The sequence below is a fragment of the Apiospora kogelbergensis genome (assembly GCF_038363985.1).
Source record: "Apiospora kogelbergensis strain CBS 113332 chromosome Unknown utg000007l_segment0_segment0, whole genome shotgun sequence".
Lineage (NCBI taxonomy): Eukaryota > Fungi > Ascomycota > Sordariomycetes > Amphisphaeriales > Apiosporaceae > Apiospora > Apiospora kogelbergensis.
Genome location: NW_027117424.1, coordinates 1,846,918 through 1,870,557, shown reverse-complemented (window position 1 = coordinate 1,870,557; position 23,640 = coordinate 1,846,918). Strand labels below are relative to the sequence as shown.

Sequence of the window (23,640 nt, the reverse complement as noted above, 5' to 3'; positions counted from 1 at the left end):
TCTAAAACGCCGCCCGTTATTGTTCAAACACTGCCACTGTACGTACAGTAGTTTGCATCCAGCTCGACCCAGTAAGTACCTACATTCGCTACATATCCTTCTCCTGCTGCCGCTGCCGCTGCCGCTGCCCTTGCCGTTGCGCTGCTTGCTTGCTTCCACCACCCGTCAAGATCCAAGCCCGCTGCTACCATACCTTACCGTAACCGTCACTCACTCAGCCCGGCTACTAGGTTGACACTCCTCTGCACTCTAGCAAAGACCAATGTAAGTGACCTGTCTCACTTTGGACTTCCCGATTCTACTCCCCTCCCCCTCCTCCCCCCCTACCGCGTACCTACCTTACCACCCTTGGGTGTGCGTACGTGCGTGTGCGTGTATGCCTGCCTTCCCTCCCCCGGCGGCTTTTCGTGCCACACCCCCGAAAATTTTCATTTCCTAACAAGGCTACAGATATTGGCTTTGGGCACTCATATCCTTCGGGCTCTCCTCCTCTTCTCCCTTCCTCTCCCCCCTTCTCTTCCTTCACCATGAGCGCTCCAGTCCCCTCCGGTAGCGTAACCTCCAGCAACGCCTCAGCCGTTCCCGATGCCACGCGACGACAGCCCACCGCCCCCTCCTCCGGTGCCACCGAACTCGCCGGTCAATCGCTAGGCGCGTCGCAGGCAGACCGTGAAGAGACCAAGAAGCGCGTCATCGCCGCCCTGCGTTACTTCCCGGACTGGCCCACCCCCGGCGTCAACTTCATCGACATCCTGCCCATCTTCCAGGACCCCAAGATCTTCGAATCCCTCCTCCAGGTCCTCGAGCTCCAGATCCGAGACGCCTTTGACACCCTGCCCGATGTCATCGTCGGCCTCGATGCCCGCGGCTTTCTCTTCGGTCCTCCGTTGGCCCTGCGCCTCAACTGCTCCTTCGTGCCGGTCCGCAAGATGGGCAAGATGCCCGGCGAGTGCAAGACTGCGTCGTACATCAAGGAATACGGCGAGGATTTCTTCCAGATGCAAGTAGATGCTATCAAGCCCGGACAAAAGGTTCTGGTAGTCGACGATATCATCGCAACTGGTAAGTCAGACCTTATCCCTCCATGGCCTTATTGTGGACGTGTTGGCATTCCAGAATGCGCAAACCTCTTAGTGGGCAGTTCCACAGTCGCATATTAACACCCGTCCAATCCTGACTTGTCGATCAAGCAAGTACTTGACCTTCACTTGTCGGGACATGGATCCGCAACAATTACCCCTTTGATCACGATTGCGGCGTGGTACCTGGAAGGATGGACTAGACCTGCCAATTACCTTGCCCTTTTGAGTGCCTGACTGACTTCTCATTGCAGGAGGTTCCGCCGCCGCCGCCGGTTCGCTCGTCAGCCAATTGGGTGGAAGCCTGATGGGATACCTGTTCCTGATTGAAATCAGCTTCTTGGCTGGCCGAGCCAAGCTGGGCGACGTCCCTATTCTGACTCTGGTCGAAGAGAAGTAGGATATCGACCTAGCTGGCAATTCGCACTTAATGACATTTGGCGTTTTCGATATGACGAATATATTCGGCTTGAGACATATCGCACAATGTTTGCAGAGTACAAAAGTTATTTCCAAGCTTTCCATATGCAAAACCCAAATGATATAGAGGAGGATTTCTGTTTTCTTTCTCCTTTTTTGTTTGGACACGACAATACAGTCGTCTGGCTGGTTAGCGGGCGTGATGGCGGAGGTAGAATAGGGGGGCACGCTTTGGCATGGACTGGCGCATGGAGTTGAGCTCACGGTTCGAAATAGCAATACGTTTTGTAGTATGCCTGCTACGTGAGCAGTATCACATAGAGGAGAGATGTATCAACGTCTCATAATACTACGCTCACAAGGCCGCTTTGGCGGACAAGATGCTGAAGGCCATCACCTTCGTCAAGCTCAGACTCAGCATTTGGTGCTGTTCGTATCATGAGCCCTTGGTGTCATCTCCAGACGAGCGAGGAACTGTGTGAATCAAGGATTGCATAATCACTTCACTTGTTTGACTGTCCTTAGAAATGCCCTTTCAGCATTGGGGAGTGTGATCTACACACCGAGCTGGTGTTTCCACTTACCTACCACATCAAGTCTTTACACAAGCGAAGGCCAGTACTTCGTGGACTCGATCAGGGCGATTACGAGGCAATGAGGTCAGTCACTTGGTAGATGGGAAGAAAGTATAGTTCATGTCAACAACGTGTTTATTAACTATTAGAGAATGATTCAGTCGTTATATACTACACCCTAGTGGCGAGTACACAAGCAATCTGCATTCGGAGACATGCGACTTCATATGCTCCTCCAGTCCACCTCCCATGCCATCGTCAATTGAGTTTTCATAGTGTTTTTTTCTTGTTTCGCTGGTTTGTGTTGCTTTGTCCATCTTTGGTCCAAACGACTGGGTATACTGGGTATCAGCAGAGAGTAAAGGAAACATTTTGCGCAAAAAGCAGATGGCGTATGCATCGTCCCAACAAGGTGCATGCAAAACAAGCCTAGTGTAGCAACGAGAATATCAAAAACCACGAAAGAAAATAAAGCAAAGCAGGCCACCTTTCCACCGCATCGCTCCAAACCATGCTCCAGATCAGCGAAGGAATCGAATCGCTGCCGAGCAATGGCGTTGTGTTGACGTGGAAAGGTGGGGTATCAGTATAGGAACCAATTTCGACATGGGTATCTCGATGGAAATGCAGATCCGATCCCGACCAAACCCAACGTATTGGTATGACTCTCTAGAAAACATCGTGAAGAGATCCAAGGCTATTGCCGCGGACCAAGCCCGGATGGGCCAGGTTTGGTAAGCTTTTTGCCGATACGGCTGCTACCAAAAAGTTTGCTGATTTTCTAAGCGGCAGCGGGAACGGCGCTGGGAGCAGAGGCAGTCAGGGGCTTCTCAGCGGTGGTCTCCTCAGCAGGAGCGGCGGCGGCCTCAGCGGCCTCAACGGGCTTCTCCTCGGCAGCAGTGGCGGTGCTGGCCTCAGGGGCCTCGGCGACGGCCTCCTCAGTGTTCTTCTCGGCGGGCTTCTCGGTAGCCTTGCCCTTGCCCTTCACGGTCTGGCGGAGCTTGGAGAAGAGAGGCGAGGACGACTTCTTCTCACCCTCATCCTCGGAAGAAGCAGACTTGTCCTTCTTGCCGAAGTTGAAAGGCAAGCTGGACTTGCGCTTGTCGCTCTTCACCTCCTTCTTCTCGCCGTTGGTGGCGGCGGCGGCCTCAGTAGCCTCTGTCGGGGCGGTGGTGGGCGATGCAACATCGGTAGAGAGAGGCTCGCTGGTCTCGACAGCAGGAATCACGGGGGCGTTCTCAGAGACGGGAGCAGCCTCAGCGGAAGGGGCGGTCTCGGCAGTGGGGGTGGTGGCAGTAGGCTCGACCTCAGCACGCTTCTTGCCGAAAGACAGGTTGCCGAAAAGGCTGGCACGCTTGGTAGGGGGTAGGCTTGACGGGCTTCTCCTCAGCGGCGGGGGCAGCGGCCTCAGCGGCAGCGCCCTCAGCGACGGGCTCAACAACGGCGGGAGTCTCAGTGGCGGGGGTCTCAGTGGTACCCTCGGCGACAGCGGGGGTCTCTTCGGAGGCAACAGCCTTCTCCTCCTTCTTGCCACCTCCAAGGAGGTTGCCGAAGATAGAGGCTCGCTTGCGGCTAGCAGATCGGCGCTTGGGCTCTTCCTTAGCCTCCAGGTTCTTGGAACCGGCCTCGGTGGCGGCAGGCTCAACAACGGCGGCCTCAGTGGCAGCGCCCTCAGCAGCAGGCTCAACGACAGCAGGAGTCTCCTCGGTGGCGGCGGGCTTCTCCTCCTTCTTGGCAGCGGGAGTAGGCTTCAGGGTCTCGAGCGTCTTCTTGTAGGTCTCAGACTCGGTGACGGTGGTGGCGAGCTCCTTGGCCTCAGCGATCTTAAGCTTCAGCTGGGACACCCAGTTGTCACGGTCGGCAGTGTTGGGGGCCTTGAAGGCGTGCTTCTGACCCCTGGCGACGATGGTGAACTTGTTCTGGCCCTCAGTGGTGGGCTCGGAGGCATCGGCCTATGGATTGTTAGTCGGGATTCACAGGTAAGGCTGGAATGATTCTACATACCAGAGGGATGATGCCGTGGGGGGTGGCCTTGTCGGCCTCCTTGCCGTAGAAGAGGAGACCCTTGCCAGTCTCAGTGGCCCAAGAGGCAACGTGGTGGCCGACCTCGGTGGCCTTCTCGCTCTTCAGGTAAGCAGCGAGCTTCTCGCTGGCGACAGCCTCGGAACCGAACCAGAAATGGGTCTTGGAGAACATCAGGTTCCTGGAATGATGATTAGCGCCGTCTGACAGGTCGGAACAAGTGGCGGCAACTTACTTGGGGGAAGCCAGCGCCGGCACCCTTGTGCTCGAGGGTGCCCTCCTCAACAGGCTTAACCTCCTCATCCTTCTTGGCCTCCTCGGTAGCAGCGGCGGTCTCGGCGGCAGCCTCAGTGGCAGCGGGCTCCTCGGCAGCGACCTCAGCGGGCTTGGTCTCCTCAGCGGCGGCCTCGGCGGGGGCGGCGGCAGTGGTCTCGGCCGGGATGGGCTCCGTGGCAGCGGGCTCGACGACAGCCGGGGTGGTCTCGGGGACGACCTCGACGGGCTTCTGGATCTCGGCCATTGTGTATTAAGTTGTTGTGGTGAAAAGAGATGGGGTATCAAGAAAATGGGGTATCTCAAGAGAAATAAAGAAACACAACAAAGTAGAAGTACTCTCTATGTGGTGAATGCTGGTTGGGAAGAGGTCTGTCGATGACTCCTAGCAGACTCACAACAAAGAGGGTAGATGTGGAAGATGGGAGGTGAAGGAGGGGTGGGAAGGAAGATCCTTTTGACTTTTAATGAGCCGATTAATGGTAGAATGAAGAAGGGAGGGAGGGGAGAGTGCAAGCGTCAAAGTCAGTGTTGCCGCTTTCTATTTATTTGCTTGTCTCGCAATAATAAGGAGGGCGTACCGTAAAGGGCAGCGTTCTGTTATTTTGCGGGACCAAGCGAAAGATGCCAGGAGGCATGTACATTCGATGGGAGCCACTGTAGCTGGCCCTGTTAGCGCAAGTACCACTACAAGGATCGATGCCCTGCTGTAATTGGACCGGGACTGGGGGTGCTGCAAGTGGAGGCCCTTAGGCTGTTAGGGTGTGGGCCGTCCATGGAAATCCAATCCAATGCCACCTCCAGTCGGATTCTGCGTCCTGCACAGCTAGAACCAGGGACGATAGGATAGGGTGCAAGAGTCACAGATGACTGTTTCGTTCCTGTCTTCCAGGCCACTACTGCATGCAATGCACACTGCAGTCCACTGCCAGACAAGTACACACAGCAAGCAGCATGAACCATGAACCTCGAGGCCTGAGGCCTGGGCAGCCCGGCGAGGAGGGCTTGGAGCAAAGTCAGACAACAACCTCCCACCACACATTTGATACATCAGATTGGGGATTGTGGGATGCGATGGATGGATGGAGGGGGGGAGGTCCAGTCAAGTCCAGTGCCAGCCAGCCAGCGTTTGTCATTGCTTGTGCTGTGCAACTATGTATGTATGTACTCTGCTTGACAGCACTAAACGCAAAAGGCTAGAAGCAGCAAGTTCAAGCAGCAAAACCCCTAAATGCTACCTACCAACCTACCTAGGTATGCTATGCCCTGCCATGCCATGCCATGTATCACTATGCGCATACATATGTAGCATATCATCGAACCACGCAGCCCGAACCCCATGATGCAGAGCCCGACTCGGTCTCAGATCATCTTGTGTTTGTTCCCTCCCCAACCAGATCGAAGTCGAGATATTGATATATTAGTTGTGTATCTCCTCCATTCCACGCTCCACAAAGCCGGCTTCTCGTCGTTCCAATCTCCCATCTCCAGAATGAGCTGCAGGAGGAAAAAAAAGGTGCCCCCTCCATAAACGACACCCACCACGCCCACAGGCTGCCCTGCCAGTTGCTGGGTCATCGTGCGGCGGTGTGGTCCGTGCCGGTTGCGATTTTCAGTTCAGAACTGCTGAAATGAAGCAGCTCGGGCAAAAAGAAATTACAACGTCGTTAGCAGTGTCACCGGCGACATTAACCTGAGCAGGGGTCACGGAAAGCCAAGACGCCAAAGGGGGATAACGAGCCCGCTACTATTTCCCTACACATGAGATAATTTTCCCTTGGGTAGAGGGGAGCTCCTGTCAGACCAGGAAGGGAAAATAAAACACACTGATGCAGCATGAAGATGCGCCACAAGGTGTCCTGGGATCCGATACTTGAAGCCTTTTGATTGGAGCGACGAGGACCATCGTCACTTGTGGACTCGTTTCACCGTCTTCTTCTTCTTTGTCATATCGAGCTACCCTGATGCTTGGTGATGTTCACGGCAATGTGGCCCCCCTTTCGGCTGCCGCAGGTAGAGTGGAAGGACGGACCAGGCAAGCGACATACGCTACAGGCATGTATCACAGATCGAACGAGAATGCAAAATGCTTGTAACCTACCACCTACCGTACAGGTGTACACAACAGTTTGTACGTGAGATTTATGCAGACAGTGATGATCAGCAAGCCGTTAGCTGGCAGCCCATCCACATGCCTTTACTCGCAAATCATACGCTATGCCGGCTAGCAGAGGGGCTGTCTGGTGCAGGTACGAATAGGTACCAATTCAATCTGTTTGTTAGTCGTAGGCGTGTATCCGTCTGATGGAATGAAACGACAGATGAACATTATCACTAGCGGCCTTGTCGACGTTCGGGCCTTGAAACCTTATCATGGTTTCTTGACGATGCGCATAAACAAGGCATTCTTGTCCGTTTGGTTGGCTGACTCGGGTTCCAGCACCGGTTCTGATCAGTCGTCGCGTTGGCTGACTGCAACGAGTAGGCTGAGACTACATTTGATACGACGATACGGCCTCAGGCCAAGCGGCCAAGGTGCTGCTGCTCTTGCACAAGCAATGCGCCCGAGTCGTCGCCGCCCTCTACGGACCACCTGGCTCTCAGTATCTGCAGCCAGGCAGTCAGGGATAATGAGGTGGCTTATCAATGGCAGCCCGTAATTAACCTAGAGCACGCGGCGCCAGCCTGCCAATGGAGGGGACGCAATCCGGTTGAATGCCCTACTTACTTCCCACTAATTATTGCATCGCGCGCGTGTGTGTGTGTGTGTGTCGATAACGAGAGAAAGGCAATGTGTAGGTATGTAGGCAGGCAGGCAGGCTGTATGTAAGACGGGTGTCTGCTGCTCGCTCGTCTCGTTCGGTTGTTTGCGCATAACGCCCGTCCATGTACAAGTACTCGCAGGTCGACTGTCAAGTACCGGCATATGTATTTCGCACCTTAGTCACCTAGTAGATGCTTTCCACCACTGGTAGCTGATGAATGCACCGTACCCTTTCCCTTTCCCTTCCCTCTCTTGGTGCCATGCTGGCTACTGGGCGGACAGCGGGCTGCATCTATTGCACTAGCGCTCCCTATTGGCCGCTAGGGCACGTTTATTTCGACGCTACAACACCCTCTAACCTGCAGTAGGCCCGTACGCCATGTGACTGGAGATTTGCTTCTAAAATGAGAGTGGATAAAATTGTCGTGATCAATTTTCGACGTGTCTGTAGCCAGCCAAGTCGATCGACAAGACCCCTTCACACCTGGCATCTGGGCCCCCTCCCCCTCGCTGCTCGCCGGTCCCTCGAATGATCAGTGCAGCAATAATAGGAGGAAGCGGCTTGCCAATAGCCGTGTCGGATCCTGATAGGCGACCCCCAGCCAGAACCAGCCCCCTCCCCCTTCAAGGGGAAAACGTTGAATTTTCGGCCTGGATACCGGATAGCACCAGCCAAGATTCTTCCGTGTGTGGGCAAGTGCTTCCATCGCCAACGGGTGGTCGTCGGGGTTTTTTCTGCTCTGTTTGTTTCTTCCCTGGTTCTGGCTCATTGCTGTGGGTTTTGGTCCATGGCAATCCTTCTAGAGCAATTTCCATGGAATGGTTGCGGTTACGTACTCGGGGGTCACACACCTGCAGCCGCAGGTATTTGGTATGTGTCCAGGAACACCCGAGATGCCAACTGCCAACTGTCATTGACTGGAGCACGGGGTCCTACCGGAGCATCAATCTGCTGATCTGCCTATACATACGCTCTGTCAGTTGGCGCTTTCTCAATCCTGCGCCTTCTGGAGTACTGCTGGAGTTCCGACTGGTGGTTGTTGCATAACGACGTGAGCAGGCGAGGGTCCCGTAGTGGATCTCGATAGCTTTCCCTTGTCTCTCTCTTCGCGATATTATAGGCGATCCACCCACCGCCGCTACTGGAGCTGTTCTTTTATTTTTTCCATCCCCTTCCTAAATGAAGGGGTCCAGCCGGGCGTCAACCGGGAACTAGCCGCTCGAGATACATTGACCAGCCTGGCACCTGGAGCAACCCCCCCCAATCGACCTAGCCATTACTCACGCCCGTAATCAGACGATCCCTTTCACCCCGCCAATCTCAACTCGTTGCGTCTTCCAGGACGCCCATCTCTTTAGCACAACGTCTATTTCACGTGCCAGCTTGCGTAAGATGCGCCGGAAGCCCTCTGGCTAATGCGAGCTGTCGTTTCCTGCTACCGGATAGGCATCCCAAGCAAGTGTGCAGTCGGGCCTTGAGAGATTGCTATAGTGGTATATATTCAATGCGCCCATCCCACTTCCCGCGCTTACACAAATGGTCTGCCCAATGGCGTACATACTAGATGGGGTGTACCACAGCCGTAGATGCGATTGCAGTTCCACTTCGTGGCCCCGGGTGGGACCGTCATCTAAAAGCCCAAGCTGATTGCTGCACCCGCACAGGCAGGTGTCGTATACTTGGTGCTGGTCACAGATGTAGGTAGTGTAAGCGACCGACGGCGAATCGTCTGTCTACGGTGAGGTTGGTAACTCGTTTCATCTTTCATTGAAGAGCTAGGGCTTCCAGCTAGCCGTCGTAGCCAGCAGGGGCTGGTCTCGACCACGTCCTTACATATATGGTTGACAGGCAGATGCGACATTGTAGCCGCCAAGGCAGTAGCTCGTATGCATCACGACCATACAATATATCCGACTTTCCGCTCCACCGGGTAGGCTCGCACATGCTCCCGCCAGAATAAAAACCACCACACTTCCTCGCCTGCAACGCATATACGGCTCCAGTCCGCTGCTATGCCCTGTTCGCTGAGGGAGGTGTGAGGTAGGTCCGCGGGGGCAGGCCGCGGGAGGAGAAGCTACCTGGACACGCAAGCTTCTGCGAGACAGGTGACTGCGGTTGTATTGGGGAGCACCTTGCCATCCTCCCGACGAAAACTGGAAGGGGATTCGCTTCGTATGGCATGGCTTGCATCGGATCACGAGGTCGTGGGCAGCTTCAACAAACCTGGCTCGTCGCCACCCACTGGAACTGGATGGATGCTGCTGGATATTGTCCCCTGGCCTCCGTACCCCGAACGTTTACCTCATTGGAACCCCGAATGGCATCAAATCGATCGATTTGTGACTTTGCCGCCGAAGCCGACTCTAGCCTCGGTTGCTTTTTTGGTTTTTCTTCAGCTGCTGGGCCAAGGAAAAGAGTTGCGGCCAAAATCAGGTTGGCGGAATGCTCTTTCTCGTGCCCGGGTATATGCCTGTTGATTGATGGCCAGCTTGGTTGTTGCGTCGACTACTTGGTACCACCAGATGATCCACCCCCTCTCTCTGTTATAGTGCTATGCTAAACCCGATAGCATGACATAGGGCTATGAATGACTAAACTCAACCCAAGTAGTGAGGCGTTGACGTGGGCTCTGCCCGCCATGCGCGCGCTCCTGCAAAGCTGTTTTGGCTGAAGATTGCATTGCATATACCCATCGACTAGCTGGTTTCAGCCGTCAACTACACATAACAACGACGCCGATCAGGCTGGTACTAGCCAAATTGCTGACGACTTCTCACAATGCTCATGTAGTCAGTCTCGTGAAGCCCCCAGATCTCTTGAATCATGTTGGTACCTTTTTCACGCTGCGTAGGAAGGTAGATGACCACCGGCGAAACGGCCCAAGCCAGCGCATGAGGCCACGCCATCCGGCAGACCGGGCACTGGGCACTGGGCACGTCAACTATATTGAATGACTATATCAATCTTATAGCCCGGGGCAGCAGAGACTCCTATCCCAAACGAATACACTGAATGACCCGGTCAATTGGATTGACGCAAGGGTTACGGTTTGTTCCTACTAGTAAGATGTGTGGTACGCATTGGGATGTTCAAATTTATGTTGCAGCACTCGAAGCTTGTGCACGCTTTTAATAGTAAATGTTCCATCCCGAATCTTCGAGGGTCTCAGACTTCTTATATTTTTGTTTATAAATATCTGGGTTGCGAGACATGCATGCGGCCAAGGCTAACGATGAGTCAACAACGAATCACCCACATTTCCGCAACAGGGTCGCAGAATGTGTCGCGCTGTCGCTCTCCGTACTTTGCGTGTCCCGAGAGGATATATCGAAATGCTGCTCTGCGGGACGACGGTCCACCCCCGCTCGCTCTCGCCATATGTATTCAATCACATCGCTTATCTCTGCGCGCATTCACACCTTGTCGCTTTCCTCCTGTCCGCGGGGGTCCTCGTTTTCCCCCGCCGGTGTGTTGCGGTTGGCTAATAAGCAGCTAGCTAGTAAGTAGATCAACGTCGTCGTCGCCCAAGACCGGGATCCCTCCCCCACCGGCGATCATTCTGACAGTCACGTTCACCCGTCTACCGTTCACACCCCGCCTACCTTGTCTCATTAGTTGGTGGATTCGTTATCTATCTCGGTTGGTGTGTCTGTGTGTGTGTGTAAGAGAGAAATGCGCATGCATCCGATGATACATTATCTACCGGCTTTAGGATAGTGGTAATGAAAGTGTCAAGGCATCCCATCCCATCATACCCCCCGCTCATAGGAAGTATCCCTACGCACAATTTACATGTTTCCCTCATACTAGCCATGAGACCTACTTGACAACTTTCGCCCTTCTCGGCGCACAGAAGGACAGCCCCTTGTAACACCTTCGAGACACTTGCACACAATCAAGCACGCGCTCATCTCCATTGCTACGTGGATTGAGGGGCAAGGAGGGACATAGAAGCCTGCATACTTACACCCGTCCCGAACCATACATGGCCCCGTGTTGCACAAGGCACGGCAAGACTTTATCAAGGAGTCCAAACAACATGAGGTCTGGGATCGTATCGTCAATAACAATGCCCCAATAATATCCCGCCCAGGAAGGAGCTGTCTGCTTAACTACATAACACAACATCGAGAGAGACAAAATGAGGGAGCCATGTCACCACCTCGCCTAGACCTTCCCCGGTGTATAATTCTAGCAAATGACCCCTCACACCATCTTCCCGAAGTGTCAGATGGCATATCACGCTTTTTTGGTCGCGCTGATAACGAAAGGCTGCCAAAAGGAGATATCTTCCAGCACTCAATGATATCATTATATTGACCGCCTTCTCATCGCCAAACCTCGGTGCACATAACCGGTAGCTCCCCGAGAGCTCTCATCGAGGAATCAATGCACGATCGGTGACGACGTTGCGGTACATCGCTTATACCAAGGATCAGTTGACGGTATACTGTGCGATCCACACTCGATGAAACGGCTTTCTTTCCTTCTTCCCTCCCTTCTATAGCTCTCCCCTCTCTAGTTACATGGGGTATGCATGTAGCACGTTTGTTTCTGGTCACCGACTTTTTGGCAGGTTTCGACATATTGATAGCTTAATGTGACTTCTTTACTGTCGTCAACTCCTCCGTCCACTTTCTGCAAGGCCTAGTCCGTCCATGGCAATTGCCCTTTCGCAATGGAAATAGGTCTACCCCTGGAGGAATCACTTTTCGTTGTTGTTGCGCATCAACGAAGCAAACTCGGCCTCCACGCCGCCGCGCTTGCTTGGACTCAGCCATCCAGGGCCAGTGGCAGTGCACAGTATCGAGCTGGTCCTGACTTGGAATATTGCTCTTGATGACTGCGGTAATGTTATGCGGCCAAACAGCCACCCATTAGCTGATTGCGGCAGTGCCTCTACGAACGATCTGGAAACATTGCATCGTCTTTGGTGTTGAAGGCGATGCTGAGACGATCCGTGTTTCTTGGCTGAATAGCTTGAATGGCTTAAGGGGCTGCGCAAGCATGATCGTGGAGCCAGACTGGCGCGAGACTGTTGCTGTCGATTCCAGAGGCGAGGAGTCTGCAAGAGAAGCGGCACTCTTTGCTACTCGTCTCTTTGCTTGCGCTATCTCGTGCCAGTCCTACCGACATACTGACATGAGTGCAGAGGAGGTGTTGCCCATTGTATATCACGGTGATATATGTTTATCCGGCCATGGAGTAGGTCCAGAGCGCCGCTGCAGTAAGCGATGTAGGAAATCCGCGGGTTTATTTGTAGCGTGTTTACTCCCTGGCTGAGAAAATAAGGACCATTTCACATCGAATCGAGGACTTCATGACATGTTTCGCGCAATGAACCTCGGCATGAATCATCGGAGCTGGCATCGTATGTATGCCGGTCTGACCTCGTTGTTCCTTTCTGTCTCCCTCTCCAGCTTGTCAACACTTGCACTGCCAATGTCTGCTTTCCCCTGACCCCTTTTTCAAATAGCATTGGTTCTTGTGCCTCGCTCACCATACTCGCTGTGATGTTCTTTGAGGCGGGAGATGCAGTATCTGTAGTGGCATTGAAGCCAGGAGTTGGGTATTTGGATAGTCAGGGGATAGGGTTTGAAAACGCCGTCAGTTGGTCAATTGTCTGGAAAGTCGAGCCGTTGACAACCTATTTTGTAAGCGTGAATACTGCTCTCTTAAACAGTGTGTTGCTGTGTGGGAAGTAGCCTCCTCATTCTGTAGGTGAGCAGTAGAAGCACACTACGTGGTGTTGGCAAACAAATCAGATGTCCAAACATGTCGTAATCTGTCTCTCTCCTGTAGCCCTACCATACACATGCAACCGCTGTTTGATTTCATAACCACTGTCGTTGTTGTCGGCCGGTTCATCGTTACGGCGTATCTCATCTTCGTCCTTTCTTCTGTTTCATTCACGGGCATCTGGCCTCTGTATAATATCATGGCCCCTTGAAATAGGGGGTTATATATATATATATATATATAACTTCAAACTGTTCAGTCGATATAAAGATTTGTTCTTTCTTATGTTGCAAGCCTGCCCAGAAGTTTGGTTCTATTGGCCCTCCAGGGCTGTTTTGATTGCAGTGCCAACAGCCAGGGCCCAATTGCATTACTCGTCGTAGACTTGCAAGGCAATACTTGGTGACACATGCAAACTCCACGGCTATCAAAAGTTGGTTTCACGGGCCTTGAGGCATGTAGAACGCTCAAGCCATATCTCGAGCATGACTAATAATATATGAATAGGGGTGTCGTTTTTGTAGCCCGGATACTATATTCTCTCATTTCTACTTGTGATGATACTGCCCCAGAGGTTCGACAATGGCGAAGCCCATAGGAAGGAGGACATTGCTAAGTCACTCAAACCTCTTTGAGATTATTTGGTTGGCAAGGAAGGCACTTGACCGAGGTACGTACCTAAGCTTACCCTACCCCACCACTCGGCGGCCATCGTCGACCTTCCTGTCGTTTCCTATTACTATAAAAGCCTGGGTTTCTCGTGCTTCCACTCAGAGCTGACTTCTTTCCCCCAACACAACAACACATTTTCCGCTCTCACATCTTCCATCATTCGCTATTGCCATCTCACCTCCTTCGTACTTGACCTAACCTCAAGTCAAGAAACATCTCCCATCTTAACTACTCAACAACTGGTCGACAAGTTGTTGACATTGCCCTTCACTTTACATCGCCATCCACGGTTTGACTGGTATCCAGCGCAACCACTGAGCACCCTCCTTCGTGCTTTCGTGCTCAGCCTATTAATCCCTCTTCAGCTTCCGTCGGATTCAATTCATCCTCGATACTGACATCAATTTGCCTACTCAAGCATATTGATTTGTTTTTTTACGCTCTAGCAATCTCGCCTAGGTAAGTAAGTTCTACCCTCAACCCACTTGCTTTACATTTCCTTCCTCGAAGTTCAACTTGCAGATTATCCATTCAATTCTTCCCTTTTCTACTTCTTCACTTTCCACTTAGCTTCTTATCCCGCCCTTATCCCGCTCTACCGGTCTGTACCCCCGGAGCCCCTGCCGAGCCCCTGAGTAAACCCTTTCACAGAGCCTCAACTCTGCTCATTCAACTTTCATGTTCACACTCTGGATTGCCCACGGAGCATTCTTGAGTGGATTGTCAGAACTTGATCTATCACAAAACTTCACCCCTGCTTTGTCTGTCCAGGAAAACCACGCTCAACTTCACAGCAGAGGTTAAGAACTGACATTACTTGACAGATTTTGCTTAACATAAGCATCTCGCTCCTAGGTAAGCTGAACAGAAGTCCCCTCTCCGTCATAACACCTCTTCACTCGATCTCCATCCTTCCCTCCCACGCCGTCGGAAGAACTTTCTCTTTGCACTCTCCACCACATACAGACTTAACATTCTCTCTTCACCTGTTCTTTCCACATCATTGTTCACCCACATCAGTTAGAGCACACGTCTGACCAGACTCGTACTTCCGCAGAGCTACAGTTTCGTTTCCCCATTACAGGCTTTCTACCATCATAATGGACAACGGATACTGTCTCTACATTGAGCGTCTCTCGACCACTCGTGTCATCAATGAGGATGACTCGTACACCATGGACCCCGGTGACCGCGAGGCTTACTGCATCCCCACCAGCCAGCAGAAGACCGCGGACTTTTTCATTGAGTCTCCCTGGGCCCAGGGCGAGCAGTTCAAGAATAACACTTGGACCACTTGGCTTGGAGGACCCGACTTCGGCCACACGACTCGTCCGGACCCCTCGAACAACCTGTACTACGCCAGACAGATGCGTGTGCAGGAGTCACTGATCCGACGCGGCTTGATAGCCAGACCCCAGGCAGGGGATATGGCCCGTGAGATCCGCAAGTTCAATATCTCGTTGAACCCCACTGAGTCTATGTCACGCACCAAGGCTTGGAAGGTGGAAGACCATCGCCAGGAGCCCACTCCCGAGGAGTTGGTGTCTCTTCGACTTGCCCACTTCCCCAATGTCCCAGGCCTCGTGACCAAGGTAAATATCCTACATTCTAACTGCTCCCCTCTCCCCGAATACTCACACCGTACTGACCCGTTTGGCAGGCCCCGATGGTCTTCAGCGGAAACGATCTTGCGATCCCTACCAACAGCGAACCTTGCCTGTTTGAGCAAGTCTTGGGTATCCCTGAACTTCGCGAGAAGATTCTTGAGCCACATATCGGTTGCTGGCAGTCCTTGGGCAATCTGGCCAGAACCAGCCAGACTATCTTCAAGCTCATTGAAAACACTTTCGTAAGTGCTTTTCGACATTTGACTATTCTGATATTCAGATCTAATATGTTTATAGTCGCATTGGGACTTGACCAATCAATGGTTCGGCGGTTGTGACCTCACTATGGAGGTATACAATGCCCGAAAGTACCTAGGGGTCTGGACCAAGAAGCAAAAGGCCCGGGCCAAGCTTATCACAATGGCCATGTATAATGACAGAGGAGTCAGAGAGACGAAGGAGAGACACCGGGAACTTCTCGGTTCAACCAAATTTATCTCCGTCCACCCGGTCAGAGAGCGCCAGGTATTTGGCCCCAAGACCTTGTCGGGTGAGAGGATCCCCAAAACCGAGTGGTACGACCACAGTGACTCTCATGCCGATCCTATGGCATTGGATCCAATTATCAAGGGCGAAAGCTATATCAGCTTGTGTAAGTTGCCCGTTTCTGAAATCTATTGGTATCGTCGAACTGACTATATGTGCAGTACGGGGCATCTACCGTCATGGAGAGAATATGCAGTACCTCCATCTTCACCAAGTGCCATTTCTGACAGTCAGAGCGGTCAAGGCGATTGTGCCTTCGATGCCGAATCTACGGGCCTTGGGCATATATAGTTGCGACCTGCTCAATCTTGCCCACACCAAGGACTTGCTGAACATCGTCATAGACGCGAACCGAGTCAATACCGCACGACCTCCCATCGACTTCGACTACTACCCTCGTTTCTATCGAGGCCCAGTCGAGAATCGGACGGGCTCTTACGGCGTACTCTGGAACGATATGGGTGCAATCGAGACTAACAGGGCTGTGGCTGCATCGCTGCTGAGTATCATGCGACTCGCGATGCAGGGCAACATCGATCTTTCGTCTCGGGACAAGTCGTTCAACAAATGGTTGAACGACTTCCCCTGGGCATTCTGGACCCTACCAACCATCCTGGTCAGCATTGCTCGTATCCTGGGCTTCGAGGGCCAGTACGAGCAGATGCTCCAAGAGTCGTACAAGGAGAGATATGGCAACTCGTGGAAGGCCCATCTGAGCGACATGGAAAGGGATACCATCACGTTGCAGAGAACTCTGCACATTGACCTCTTCGTTTCCGCCATGGGAAGACCGCAGCCACAAACAAATATTGATGTTATGGAGTTTTTCAAGTGCGTCGTATGCGGGGAGAAGCTTTTAGCCGGCTTCTTCCAGGTCGAGCAGGCACGCAGAGCAGCACATGCTAGAACGTGCCATGGCTGCGAACTCATGGAAGTCCTCAAGCAGCCGAACCATGACTTCCGGGAGCTTAAACGGGCCATCGCTGCAGTGCCCTGGGTCCGCAAGGGCGACATCACCATCGAAGACCTCGAGCTTCTCTTCCGCGGCGAGGAAGAGGGGCGTTCGGATGCCATGGTTTGGAAGAGAAAGCTGATCGAAGGTTGCCAGTACTTGCGAGACGAGGAGCCTGGCATGGTCGAGGCTAAGCTTGAGAAGTCGACGCGGCTGCGGGATGTCGTGTGCGAGGACTTGCAGAGAACCACCGACGGGTGGGAGCGCCACACTCTCCGCAAGACAAAAGACAAGCTCGACGAGGATATCACCAAATATCAGAACGTTCTGGGCATGCAGATATCGCCATCGAACATGATTGGCAAGGCCAACAACTGGGACGAGATGCGTCGCCGGTACTGTGTCGCTCTTGCCATGGAGACTGGGCGACTGGCAAACCAGGGTCCTCACCCGGGTTATGGTCATCAGAGCTTTTTGTGACACCTTCGACGAAATGTCTCATTCGGATACTATTCATTTCTTTGCGTCGGAATTTTCGAGGTTAGCTAGATGAGCTGCTCGATACTAGAGAGACGCTGATTTCTCATGAGACACTTGATCTCATTTTTCGCCTTGTTTTCCCACATTCAGATAGACAAGTCCCCCGGACACCAAAAATATAATAGATTACTGTAAAAACCTAATCCTCTTGAGTTTCTTCCATGATTGTCGAACTCAACTGAGTGCCACTTTGGAGATTGATGCCAAACCCGTTGTAACTCGGTACAAGCTATGAATTGTTTGCTATTCATATATTATTACCCCATTGGTAATCGCGCCACCATAAAGGCCTCAGCTTTTGAGTGCGGCTGAGAAAACTTGCATCGTATTTGTGGCTCGATGCTGCGACACTTCTCACATGTAGGAAACCAGGACATGTGATTTCGTGACCGCGGGTATGGGGGCAATGTCAACGATGTTCAGTGGGCGGGTACAAGGAAACAACGAAGCTGCGAAAACCCGGGCGGAGGACTAGTCACGACATTTCATAAAACAAGGGGGGTATCTTCGCAAGGTTACTAATCTACAATATGGCGTGGTATAGCGTAAGGGGGATCGGGACACCAAGACCCTTCCTTTAGCCGGATCTCCTTACCACCTCCGTGGCAGAGACAACATTCCTCAAGTTGCCAAAGGTAAGCGTGTCATTGATCCTGGAAGCACCCGAGAAGAGCATAATCAGCCTATCGATGCCGCAGCCCCATCCACCAGTCGGCGGAAGGCCATGCTCGAGGGCTTGGATGTAGCTCTCATCGATAATCGCCTGACCCTCTTCCCCGAGCAGGTCACCACTCCGGGAAGCTACCTGGAGCTCGAACTTCCTCCTCTGCTCAGCAGGGTCGTTCTCCTCTTCGTAGAAGTTTGTGATTTCCCGGCCATGAATAAAGAGCTCAGCGCGGGCAGAAACGAGCTGGCCGGTTCGAGGGCAGGTGAAACACTTGGCCAGCGGCGACATACAGGCCGGGTGGTGGATGATGAAGATGGGCATCTCATGAGAGCCTTTCTCCAGATACGTGCCTGCAAGGTTATCAAGGAGCTTGTTCAGCGTGATGTTGGGAGACACAACATAGTCCGTGCGTGTACTGATCATATCAGACAGCTGGCTTAGGGCATCGGGCGCGGATAAGTCTGGTAACTTCACGTCTAGCGCCTCTTCCAATGCCGGAATGAACTCAAGCGCTTTAAAGTGTGAAGAGGCAGCGGCAGCCGTACCATTCACTAATATCTCTTCACGAGCTGGCACATCCTTCTCCGCCCCTGATAGGTTCTCAAACGCTTCGAAGTTGGAAGAAATGACAGCCGCCTCCTCCTGCTTGTATCCGGAGGATCCAGGCCCATCGGAGGTCAACCCCCTGTTGAAGTATTGCAGCTCAGGGGGTTGGAGTGTTGCGTACTTCTTCTCTTTGATGACATGCGTATACTCTGCCAGCTCCCTGATGAGGCGGGTGGTAAACATCATCAAGTCAGGTAAGGTCGTGTAGGTGGAATAGAACTCGCACATGGTGAACTCGACATTGTGAGTACCGTCCAAGCCCTCATTGCGGAATGCCGTTCCGATCTCGAAGATCTTATCGAACCCACCCACGACCAAACGCTTCAGCCACAGTTCCGGAGCAATCCGCATGGCCAATTGCTTCCCTTGAAACTCGTTGGCGGATGTGAGAAAGGGCCGAGCACTGGCACCACCAGCATAGTCGGCTAGGATCGGGGTCTGGACTTCGAGGAAGCCCTTCTCGACGAAGAAACTCCTCAACCACCATATCATTTCGGATCGAAACCGAAGGAGCTGCTGGCTGTGGGGGTTGACCAGAAGATCAAGATGGCGATTCAGTGCCTTGGTTTCTTCATTGACAAGTTTGGCTGGAATAGGCGCCAAACCAGGGCTCAGCAGAGTAGGCAGTCGGTTAGCCCGCAGTGTCAGCTCTCCGGCCGGAGTCACCATTGCTGTTCCGATGACCGAAACACTGTCACCTCGCAAGAGTGCACGCAGTGTCTCCTTGTACTGCTCTACAGGTACTTCAGGCAGATTCCCGAAGGCGAACATAACTTGGACGGTTTGGAACTCGTGTTCTATGGTAATAAAAACTAACTTGGAGCTCATTCTCCGGACGGACAAGACCCTGCCATACAGAAGTACCTCTTCATCTTCTTTCAGGCTCGAGTCGAAGTAAGACTCACGAAAGCGAGGCACGGTCAGCTGCGTGGGACCTTGCGAGTGTACAAGACGCGGGTAATGAAGCGCGTTTAAATCCCTTAGTTTCTGAATTCGCGCGTCAGTGTCTCTGGATCGCGCGGCCGAGGTTTGGGATTCGGCCTCAGCAGCAGGGTCCTTTATATCCTTTGGCGACTTGGTTGAGTATGGTCTACTAGATGACGCCAAGCTGGAGTACGCCCGAGAGGCATGGTGGCCGGGGCACTTGGCAGAAAGAATTGAATAAAGGCGGCGGTATCCAGCCGTGTTAGTAGTGACCGGAACCTTGGAAGCATAAGGCCGGAGAATCTGAGAGAACGACATGGCCTATATCTGAACAACCAGCAAAGTTAGAAGGAGGAAGCATTGACGGTCGGCAGTTAAGGGGGAGAGAATGATAGGGATCAGATAAGCTGGCAAAATGTGATCAACCACCACCGAAGTGGTGTCAGTCGCAACGGTTCTAATGTTAAAGCAGGATCATCATAAGGAAAACTGTGACGTGCACAAGTTGTTAGACTTACATTTCACATCAGGCCTGCGAGGCTTCTTTGGCATCGAGGCCTACAGCACATCAGACTTGAATCGTGCGGACTGAATCGTGCGTGCTTGAAGCTTTTTATGGCTGTTGGCAGGGAATTTTCTGCCATGACGTTCGTTTCGGGCCAATGTTAACCCAGCATTTACTGGACCCCGCCGTCCCGCCCACCCACCGCCTGCCTTTCTTGAGCTACCATGCTGCAGTGGCTTGTACCAGCAGTCCAATTGGGTGGCAGCTGGGAGCTGGGAGCTGCAGCAGGGAATTACATACGTGCAAAAAGTTCATCATCGCCAACAGTCACCAAGAATCGCACATCCGGCCGACCACCAAATCCAGATCCCATCTTTGCGCTACCACCTACCACCTAATCCAACATGTCGTTCCTTGGTTTTGGTCGCCCCCAGCCTTCGTCGGCAGAGAAGATTGCTGCTGTTGAGAGTGAGATGAAGCTGATGTCGGATATGCTGAACCGGTACGAATGATTCGCTACCCCCAAGCCGCAGGCAGGCTTGCGCCTTGCTTGTGTATGGTCGTGCGCTTATACGTATCTCTCAAAACAGTCTCAACCGTGCCTGCGCCAAGAAGTGCGTCCCCAACGACTACCGCGAAGGTGACCTCAACAAGGGCGAGAGTGTGTGTCTCGACCGGTGCGCCGCCAAGTTCTTCGACGTCCACCTGAAGGTGTCAGAGCAGATGCAAAACGAAGCTCAAGCTCGAGGAGGCGCCGGCGGCGGCGGCTTCGGATTTGGTGGTTAAACCCGGAACTCATAAGGAACCAAAAAGGAAATAATGACGTCTTTCAGGGAGGGGGGCTGGAGGGCCCAAAAGGATATGCATCTAGAACTGGAAGCTGTATGATAAGGGATGTAGGCCGTGTAGCTTACTCGACGCACACACTACTAGCCTTGAGGATAGGGCGATATATGTATCTACGACTATAGAAACTCGGAACCGGCGTGGAAGATGCAAAGTGCTGTATGCCACTGCAATCTCAGGCCAGGAACGGCCCGGGTAATTGGATGATTCCTCTCAACGCAGCACTTGTGCAGATACGCCTCGGTGCTGATGAGCAAAAAAAGTATGGCGCCCATGTAACTTACTGTGAACTATTGAACACGGAGCCCCAGCTTGTATTATCTCACGATGATATGAGGACAATTCGCGTCATACTTGACGAAAGGCACATGTTGGTGGCAACGAAAGCTTGCAAGTCTCTATCTTTTTTCCGACGCTCGCAAACACTTTCATTGCGTCTACAGTAATTGAACTGCGTGCAACGCACGTGGCCTAGGTCTATAGCGTGAAGGTGAGCGGTCTGTATATTTACCGGCGCCACCAGCTTACCTCGATACCCACATGACCAGGCTGAGTGTGCTTCACAGGGGGGCACCACAGTCTCGTGGCAGCCCGTCCAGCGGTCTTAAGTAATGCGCGTTTTCATAAGGACGGAGCCGACGCTTCGGGGAAGTTGGTCAATTCCCGCCTTGTGCTATGACGCCATCACAAAAGGGATCATCTTCTGGTAATAGTATAAGTTACGACGGGGGCCAATTGCCCTACTGCAACGACCTGGGCATAGTAGACGTGGTTTTCGGCATTCTCAACGTAAAAACCTCCGACATCCTGGTGAGTCGGACACCGGAAACTTCGGATCACTAACCAGCCCAAACCGGCCCTATGATGGATGGATGGTACGATAAGCAATGCCAGATGCACACCCCGACCAAGTCCGATGCATAGCATGTCGGCCACTGACGACCAAACAAGAACATGCGCCTTTGTGTCTAGCCGTCAAAGTCCAGATCATCAGATGCTCGTGTGGAAGAAAGGAAAGCGCCGGGGAACGAGGAAGCCAAAAGGAAACCCATATTTGTGCTGATAATGGCCATCTCGAGACAGAAGTACTGAGCCGCGTAGAATAAGCATGTCAGATAAGGTTGGTGAAGAGAGATGCTAGGTAGCAGTGCTATGCGCGTGGGGGAGTGGGTTCGGTAACTTTATCCGGTGGTGGGCGTGCTCGACAGGTCCGTTCTGCTATGCTCAGTATACATACGTCAAGGAGACTTGTTTCCTCCTTCCTCGGAATTGGCAGGGGATTGTACTTGTTCACGGAAACGTGGAAATAGGCCACCAACATCATCGATTCTGATTGGTGCTCGGTGCTCGGCGGCCGTTGATCGGAGGCGCTTTTCAGACTCGAAGGAACATGCCAGATGCACGCCAGTATTCTTCAGGTTACCGCCTCTGCCAGTACATATGCTGCCCAGCCTTCCAGCCTACTGCTCTGTCCAGTCTAGCCAGTCAAGTGCCCTGACAAATCCCCCACAGCGACAAGCCACTAGTCGGCCTCCAAGCAATCCCGCAGGCACCGGTGCGCTGGTCTCTGGATGTTTAATCGTTGAGGCCCCACGTCGGACGCCTTCGCCTTTCTCGAATCTCCGCGTCCCCTATCTATCTGTTTTCCTTCCCTCTCCCTCCCGTCCATTGTAATCCTAACTCTGCTTGGTGACCACAAGTGGTGAATACTGGCATATCCCAAACCTTCTCTTTACCTACCCAATCCCTTACTGAGCGGCGCGATGGATACTTCTTAAAATACGTAGCCAGAGCATTGGATCCTCAGGGTCTCTCTCACCATTTTTTATTACATATTTGGCGTGACGTACGATCCTGCCCCGCTCCCCAACCAAGCGGGTACCTGCACAAACCCTTTCAGTCCGCCATTGCCAATATCTACTCCAAGCTCTTTGGGGCTTTTCTCGGGTTTCATTACTATTCGACGCAACCACCCCCCCATCGAGCGCAACACCGCAGACTGTCCATAGCTGGGCGCATCGCTGCTGCCCCTCCCCCTTTCTCCTACTTCTCCCAGCCGCGTACTATGCGCCTCAACAAGGCCGCCCGCGTGATCCTCGTCGGCGCGCCGGGTGTAGGAAAGGGCACACAGTCCGAGCGTCTGCTCGCGCGGTTCCCCCAACTGTGCGCCATCTCGTCGGGGGATCTCCTGCGCAACAATGTTAAGAACCGGACGCCGCTCGGCATCAAGGTCGAGAGCACCATGAAGACGGGTGGCCTCGTGTCCGACAGCCTCATTCTGCGGCTCATCACCAACGAGCTGGGCCAACGAGGCTGGCTGTCCGGCGGTCGCTCCAATGTCATGACTCTCGAGTCGTCTGCTTTCGGCGTTGCCGAGGCTTACGAGGATGCCGACCCTTTTATCGCGACCCTCGATGCGAATCCTCATGCCGCCGCGACACTGTCGGCTCACGCATCCGAGGATCCTACCGCATCGTTCCTTCTTGACGGCTTCCCGCGTACCGCTACACAGGCCGAAAAACTGGACAGCATAGTACCCATCAACTGGGTTGTTTCAATCAAGACCCCGTTCGACGTCATCCTGCAGCGCATCGCCAGTCGCTGGGTTCACGAGCCGTCTGGTCGAGTCTACAACACAGCCTTCCACGCACCCAAGGTCCCCGGAATCGATGACATCACGGGCGAGCGCCTCGTGCAGAGGTCGGACGACAAGGAAGAAGTCTACCGCTCCCGTTTCCAGAAGTTCCAGGAGACGAATGAGCCATTGCTTGAGCATTATGCCAAGAAGGGTGTGCTCTGGGAGGTCGAGGGCATGAGCAGCGACGAGATCAGCCCCAAACTCTTCCGGGAGTTCGAAAGACGCTTTATTTGAACGAATACTTTTGATCTTTTGAAATGTCAT

The 23,640-nt window shown here is 53.0% G+C and overlaps 6 protein-coding genes across 6 annotated transcripts; 4 read left to right on the top strand and 2 right to left on the bottom strand.

Moving 5' to 3' along the window:
• Positions 1–527: 527 nt before the first annotated feature.
• On the top strand, positions 528–1,479 carry PG998_010939 (phosphoribosyltransferase-like protein; the record flags this gene model as incomplete). The annotated part of the gene is made up of 2 exons (XM_066877755.1): positions 528–1,062; positions 1,334–1,479. 2 exons carry the CDS (start codon positions 528–530, stop codon positions 1,477–1,479), a joined length of 681 nt encoding a protein of 226 aa, XP_066726809.1.
• A 1,376-nt stretch (positions 1,480–2,855) lies between these two features.
• Positions 2,856–4,616, bottom strand: PG998_010938 (uncharacterized protein; the record flags this gene model as incomplete). Its single annotated transcript, XM_066877754.1, has 4 exons — positions 2,856–3,392; positions 3,451–4,026; positions 4,079–4,258; positions 4,332–4,616. 4 exons carry the CDS (start codon positions 4,614–4,616, stop codon positions 2,856–2,858), a joined length of 1,578 nt encoding a protein of 525 aa, XP_066726808.1.
• A 10,029-nt stretch (positions 4,617–14,645) lies between these two features.
• PG998_010937 (uncharacterized protein) lies at positions 14,646–17,130 on the top strand (the record flags this gene model as incomplete). Its single annotated transcript, XM_066877753.1, has 4 exons — positions 14,646–15,137; positions 15,206–15,394; positions 15,450–15,804; positions 15,860–17,130. The coding sequence occupies 4 exons, from the start codon at positions 14,646–14,648 to the stop codon at positions 17,128–17,130; spliced, it is 2,307 nt and encodes a 768-aa protein (XP_066726807.1).
• Positions 17,131–17,767: 637 nt separating this feature from the next.
• On the bottom strand, positions 17,768–19,705 carry PG998_010936 (lysyl-tRNA synthetase- class II; the record flags this gene model as incomplete). Its single annotated transcript, XM_066877752.1, has 1 exon — positions 17,768–19,705. One exon carries the CDS (start codon positions 19,703–19,705, stop codon positions 17,768–17,770), a length of 1,938 nt encoding a protein of 645 aa, XP_066726806.1.
• A 591-nt stretch (positions 19,706–20,296) lies between these two features.
• PG998_010935 (mitochondrial import inner membrane translocase subunit tim10) lies at positions 20,297–20,678 on the top strand (the record flags this gene model as incomplete). Its single annotated transcript, XM_066877751.1, has 2 exons — positions 20,297–20,394; positions 20,483–20,678. The coding sequence occupies 2 exons, from the start codon at positions 20,297–20,299 to the stop codon at positions 20,676–20,678; spliced, it is 294 nt and encodes a 97-aa protein (XP_066726805.1).
• Positions 20,679–22,803: 2,125 nt separating this feature from the next.
• Positions 22,804–23,610, top strand: PG998_010934 (adenylate kinase- variant; the record flags this gene model as incomplete). Its single annotated transcript, XM_066877750.1, has 1 exon — positions 22,804–23,610. The coding sequence occupies one exon, from the start codon at positions 22,804–22,806 to the stop codon at positions 23,608–23,610; it is 807 nt and encodes a 268-aa protein (XP_066726804.1).
• Between the last annotated feature and the right edge of the window lie 30 nt (positions 23,611–23,640).